Raw genomic sequence first — 6,552 nt, 5'->3', positions numbered from 1 at the left:
CTTCCGCTCCTCCTCCGCCTGGAGCTGCCTGAGCCGCTGCGTCTCCTCCTCCTTGGCTGCCTTGCGCTGCTCCCGTTGCTCCCGCTGCTCCCGTCGCTTCTGCTTCAGGTCTTTGTGCAGGGACTTCTTGCCCTCAGCCTGCAGCCGGATGGCCGTCTGGATGGCTGGGGAGGGAAGGGGATCGTCAGTGGGGACACAGAGCGGGGCAGGGGGAAGCTGGGGAGGGGGCACAGGGTGGGCACGGACCTAGTGTCCACTCCTGGCGCTGCCGGGTGTCGGAGGCACTCATCTCGTAGGTGCGGGAGGAGGTCTTCACGCAGAACATGCACCTCTTCCCATCCCGGTCGGGCAGCATCTACAGGGAGAGGACACAGGATGGCATTACCCCCCCGTACCCCACCTTATCTCCACTTTCTTCAGCCACTGGACTGGCTCTCCCATGCTCACAGATGTGAAATTGTGTATTCTTGCGTTCCCCTTCCTGGGGTCTGAAGGGGATCTCCTGGGTCTCCTGTCCCTGAGCAGGGCACAGCACGGGCCGTACCTCCACGCAGCAGTGCTTGTCCAACGCGATGCTACCCTTCTTCTCCTTCCGTTCCTCGCTCATGTAGTAAGACAGGACACTGGGCTTCAGCATGAACCACCGCTCTGACCAGTTCCTCCTCAGCTGGCCCTTCTTCCAGAGGTAGCCCTGTGCCCGAGAGACAGGCGGATCAAAAAACGGAGTGAGGGGCAGGGTGGGGTTTGTGCCCCGGGACATGTGGGCTCCTTGCCTGTTTGAGCACATCCTCGATGACCTCCTGGTACACCTCCTCCACGGCCATGCTGACGGCCTCCTGCTCGATGCCTCGCAGGAACCGCCCCGAGTTCACCAAGTCCAGGAACTGCCAGACCGTCAGCCCCCCCTGCCCCTGCGGCTCCTGGGAGAGGTAATCATCCAGCTCGCAGGAGTTCAGCTCCACGTTCATGGCCGTGCAGATCTTCTTCAGCAGGTATTCCACCTGTGGGGACAGGGAGCTCAGCAACGGGGAGAGGTGAGAGCCAACCCCAACGACCCGTTTTGGAGAGCCCAAGACCACGTCTCTTGATGCAGAACCCTTATCCCATCCCTTGCGATGGTTGATGGTCATGGCCAAGGTGTTCCCGGCAGCAGGCAGGCTCAGGAGGCTGACGCTGGGTTAGAGCTTGACCACTACTTTTTTTTTTCCTTTTTTAAAGGTTTTTCCTTTTAACCACAAGGCTGAGGTGGTTTTGGCTTGTTTGTCTGCAGAGTAAGAAAACTCCGCAGAATTCAAGTGCTCGAGGGAGAACAGACCGCTGCTGCTGGCCCCCATGCCCACCAAGGCAGGCGTCTCAGACCATGGCCCTGACCTCAGCACCGCTCTGGTTTCCAGCTGATGTAAAAACACTGGGGAGGAGCAGGGGAAGAGGTCCCTGTGGAGATCAGCATCGTTTTGAAACTGTAAATAAATTGCTTTAAGAAGGAGCTAAAATGGTTGCATGTGATATTGGGATATTATTTCAGCTCAAGTTTTGTGGCCACGATCTAGGGACCAAGGAGGGTGGGTGACTGCAGCCACGCAGAAAGGTGAAACACAGCAGAGTCCCCGCACCCAGCTGGATGTTTTTTTTAACATCATCTAACTAGCAGAAAGGTAAGAATTCAATGTAGTTTATTTTTTCTTTTCTTTTTTTTTTTGAAAAGGTCAGCCCTGTAAGCAGAAAGATGATTCAGTTGGCCATGGTCTGGGGAACAGGAAACATCTCTCCCGGGGAGCAGGAAGTGCGGTTGCCCTCCTACGTCTGCGCAGCACTGCACTTCTTGTCGGTTTTGCCCCCTTTTTTTTTTTTTATTTTTTGGCTTTTCTGCTGATCTCAGGAGGTTTATGGTGTAGAAGCAGATGGCAGCTGCTTACCCAGCTGAGCTCCTCTTGGTGAGGCCACTCTTGGCTTCTGAGCTTGTCCCTCCTCCCCAGATCTGCCCACCTTCTCGTGGGGGTTTGATCTCACCCCAGGAGAAGGGAGAACCTCCCCCTCCAAATGCCGGGTGGAATTTGGAGATTTGGAGATTACTGCCAGAAGCTTTGCTGTGGGGTACCTTGCTCTTAACCCTCTGGGTGCTGGGCAGGGGGTGAGCGCCTGGTGGCAACGGGCATGGAGAGGGACAACTGGGGTCTGCTCTGCCACTGCCTTTGTGGTGGCACGGGCTGTGAAACAGCCTAAGAGACACAGCCCCATCCAGCCTGGCAGCGATTTCACGGGGAGCAACCTCCCATTGCACCAGATTTTATGGGTTTCTCATCATCTTCTCTTTCTCCCCCGTGAAAATCGGGAATCTTCCTCCAACACCATGCCTGACTCAACCCTTGGGTGAGATGCAAGGGCTTTAGGTGAGGGACCAGCCCCAGGAGGAGCTGATCTGCAGATGCTCCTTGGCTGGGGCTCTGAGAAGGGGCACAATCATTTCACAGTGAAAAAAAGAGCTCGTTGGCATAGGCTTGGACCATGGAAGAGCAATATGGACCAGCCCACACCTCATCCTCCGAGACATCTATACGTGAGAGGCTTCAGCATTTTGGAGGGGTCCACCCAGCTGCTCCCAAGTCAGCCCCTTCTCCCTGGGCAGCGGGGGTGGCTGTGGGCATAGTGGGTGGTGCAGCCCCCTCCTCCCACCCCGGCCTGCTCCCATCATCTTGCAGGATGTGGTGGGACATGCCAGGAAGCGATAGTGGGATGGGCCATCGCCAAACGGGGCTCTGCCAGTGCACAGAGCCCTGGGAGGATGGGGATGGTGGGGGGAGAGGCAGGTCCTACCTCGTCTGGCACCATGACGAGAGGGTATTTGTCTTCAGACAGAAAGTTGAAGAGACACCAGAGCTTGAAGGCATCTTGGTGGGATATAACACTATTCCCGTTCCGGTCGGGCTTGTAATTCTTCTTCGCCGTCAGGGTCCAGCAGAGCTCATCAAAGTTTTCTTTGACAAAAGCACCTTCCTCCACCTGCAGGCAGGAGTCAGGGGGGTGAGCGTGGTGCTGCAGGGCTACTGAGGGGGTTTCTGGGGGAGGAAGCACTGGAGGGAAGAAACCCTCACACCTGAAATCTCCTGTCCCTGCCTGTGAGAAGCACGGGGTGATTGATACGTGGGACCCACAACTAGAGTGTACGTGGGCACTGACCTGTGATGCCAGAGTGCGCAGCCCCAGCACAGGTCCCTTATGCAGGCAACCAAGGTGTCCCGGCCGGTAGAGAAGATGCTACGGGACTGCTGCAGTGCCCGGGCGCCGTGGCATGGCCACGGCGGCTCAGCCATGTCCTGCCGAGCTTTGGAGCACCAGCAGGGACCCCACGGTGAAGCAGACGCAGCATGGCGTGGTGCTCTCCCAAGCCCACCTCCCCAATGCCTCCATAGCTTTAGGTCATTCTCGTTATCCCGTTTGACCATAAAGAGGAACTGGGGCTCAGCGGAGGGAAGTGATGGCCCACGGGCAGGCAGCAGCAGAAGCAGGAACCGTGCCTCCATCAGCCTCAGCCCCACAGCCTGTCCGTGAGTTTCTGTGACTGCTTGCCTGGCAATGCCAGCCACTTCACGTGGCAATTTTGGTGTGGCATCGGCGATCTGTGATTGGGACCAAAGGAGCCTGGCCACATCTGGCTGCTCCATCCCAGCTGTGTGAGCTGCGTGCCACTGGCACGAGGGCAAACCGCGGCCTGCAGTGACAGAACTGGAGGAAAAACATTTGGGTGGTAGAAGGCTGAAATCCCCTCTTACTAGGAAAACCCACATCCCCTTCTCAGATGGCCTCTGGGATTCTATTAGCCATGGTGAAAACAGAAAAAGGGGGTTTAAAGGTCATCTCCCAAAAAACCACATGGGAAACTGGAAGGATTTTGGCTGCTCTGTGATGGGGCTGACCTTGGGCAGCTGCCTGCTCCAGGCAGAGGGAGCTGGGGAAGGCTCTGCCCTCGCTCCGCTGCAGACCAGATCCCCCCAGCTGAGACCAGCATCCCTGGACCAGGCTGGGCAGCTCCTGACCAGCTCAGGGTAAGGCAAAGACCGGCAGAGAGCACCGCACACCGGGGAGAGGCCCAGCTCAGCCCTGGGGAAGCGACAGGGGAGGGAAGGGTTACTGCACCCAGCTCTGGCCCTGGCTTCTTTCAAGCACACAGTGGAAGTTAGTTGTCAGTCATTTTTCCTCTCCTCGCATGCCTGGAAGAAACGAGCACCCAGCCGCAAAATCTCGCTGTGCCAAACAAAGGTGCCTTTCAGCTGTGCAGGGAAAAAAAGGAGAAAGCCCCTGCCCACCCCAGCCTCTGCTCCTCCCCTGGCACCTCGTCCTCCTCCCTCTCCTCCTCTTTGCCAAATGAGGTCACACCTCAAAGTTGAATAGGAATGGAGAGGAAAAAGGGGCTGATTTCTCTCTCCGAGCCCTTTAGGAAATGTGGGTAGAGATGCACCTCCATCCAGAGCATCATGGAAAGGGCTGACTTCATCCTTGCCAAGGAGATGTTGAGTATTAAACATTTCTCACTCATTTTGGCATTCACCTGAGTTCTCCCCAACTCTTTGTATCCTTTTTCCACCCATCAAGGTATGCGATCTCCAAGAGCAGAGGGGATCGGAGCCGTGGGGCTCCCATGGGATGTGGGAGCAGACCAGGCACCATGGTGTCCCCACCCGAGAGGCAGCAGGTTGGGCACGGGGGGTGGCCAAGGGGCTCACCTTATCCAGGATGTACTTGTTGAGGTACGGCATGTAACCCTGGCTGGACACCGGCCCATCATCATCATCGCGGAAATGCTCTTCCAGCGCCACGGGATCATGGGGGATGCACAGCACCGTGGACAGGTTGTGAGACAGCACCTGGCCAAGCACAGGGGACAGGGAGAAGGTGAACAACCTCCAACCCTGCCCCAGCACATCCCCACGGTGCCACCCACCCACCCAGGGACCGTCCCCTGCCCAGTGTCACCTCCCTGCAGCCGCAGCATCGAGGCATGGTTTGGGTTTGGCAGAGGGACAAGGGAACATTCCCAAATGTAAACCTTAGAGAATCATTTAGAAACAGGCAAAAATTAAGGATTTTTCCACATTCATTTCTTTTCTTCCTTGGCACATGGGAAACTTTGTTTTTTAAAACATTACAGAGCAAACAGGACATGCTTTGATCTAGAAAAGACGATAAGCCACCCCAAGCCATGCTGTTTGGCAGCTGCCCGTAGCGATTTCTTGAAAACATAACAAATGACGGCGCCCAGCCTGGCAGCAGTTGCTTTCTGCCAGCAGGGCACAGAAAGACGCAAAGAGGAAAATAAGAAAAGATTTATAAGGAACTAAGAAAAGGTTTTGTCTGGAATGGAAGCAGACAACGGAGATCTGGAGACATACCATCTCCAGAAGCAGTCTGCGAGCATCACCAACCAGCCCATTTTTGTTCAAATCCCCCCAAACAAAGCACGTTTTGAAGCTCCCAGATTTCCCACGTGCTGGAAAGCCCACACCGCTGCCGGGCCAGCGGCCAGAGCCCAGAGCAAGGCTGCCCATGAGCACCACCAGCATCTCCGGCTCATGATGCTGGGCAGGCGGTTGTCTCCGTGGCTTTACCTCCCAGCAAGGAGGAGATGGTTAAACGAGCATCCCAAACGGATGCCATCCCATTGCAGCAGGGTTTGCAGAGATTGCTTGTAGGATTTGCAGATGCAGCTTGCCAAGGTTTCGAGAGGGGCTGGAGGAGATGGTGTGCAGCATCTGTGCAAGAGAGGAGCTGCCGGAGGCCATGCTGGCTGCTGCAGCTGGAGACGGTTCTTGCTTAACCAGATTTTCTTTCTCTTTTTCACCCTCCAGACTGATGTTATCGGCAGGACTCCACCCTGCACTCAAAGACCCAGCTGGCTGTAGCCCCCAGTGCTGCTGCCACGGCTGCGCCTTTCGGGGTTCGGTGCAGCACCAGGGTCTGCGCAGGGGCAGAGAGGGATGGAAACACCGTGGGCATCCTCTGTGATGGCTAACAAACCCATCAGGATGGATTGAAAGTTTGGAAATTGCATCCCATTCCCCGTTCCTGCCATGGGGCCTCATCCCCATCCCTCGCACCTCCTCTCACAGCACCCCAAAAAGCCCCGGAGGTCTCGCATAGCCGGCAACCCCGAGTCCCTCCATCCGCCCTGGCATGCTGCGAACTACAGCCCCTCTGCTCGCCAGAGCGGTCACCTGCAAAATGAAAGTGGGGCAAGGTGGGGAGGAAAGGCCCGGCCAGGCTGATGGTGGGGTGCGTGGGCCCGGGCCTTCCCCAACCCCACGGAGAGAGGAGAGGTGGGAAACCCCCACCCGGGCACTGCAATGAGGGATAGGAGGGGAAAATAACGGGGAGGGGAGAAGGGAAGGGATGCTCTGACAGCGTTTGATGACACAACCTTTCCCCTGCGGTGTGCAGGGGATGGCTGGAGCGGGGGCAGAGGTCTGCCCGACTCCCCTGAGCATCCCAAATCCTTCCGAGCACCAGCCCTGACGCTGTTCTCCACCCTCTCCCCTGCTCTCATGCCCCCGTCACCTC

At 56.9% G+C, this 6,552-nt stretch overlaps 1 protein-coding gene across 1 annotated transcript in view; it reads right to left on the bottom strand.

Annotated features, from left to right (window-relative positions):
• DEF6 (differentially expressed in FDCP 6 homolog (mouse)) overlaps positions 1-6,552 on the bottom strand; it is a 12,387-nt gene that overhangs the window by 2,322 nt on the left and 3,513 nt on the right. Inside the window, exons 2-7 of the mRNA XM_009699270.1 lie at positions 4,722-4,862; positions 2,815-3,000; positions 774-1,001; positions 545-691; positions 247-355; positions 2-164 (exon numbers count right to left, since the gene is read on the bottom strand). Of these exons, the coding sequence (XP_009697572.1) occupies positions 2-164; positions 247-355; positions 545-691; positions 774-1,001; positions 2,815-3,000; positions 4,722-4,862 (974 nt within the window). The remainder of the gene's footprint in view (position 1; positions 165-246; positions 356-544; positions 692-773; positions 1,002-2,814; positions 3,001-4,721; positions 4,863-6,552) is intronic.

The sequence above is a fragment of the Cariama cristata genome, unplaced genomic scaffold, assembly GCF_000690535.1.
Source record: "Cariama cristata isolate BGI_N322 unplaced genomic scaffold, ASM69053v1 scaffold32454, whole genome shotgun sequence".
In the NCBI taxonomy this organism is placed as follows: domain Eukaryota; kingdom Metazoa; phylum Chordata; class Aves; order Cariamiformes; family Cariamidae; genus Cariama; species Cariama cristata.
Note: the sequence above shows the minus strand (reverse complement) of the source record. Positions and strands in the feature narration are given on the sequence as shown.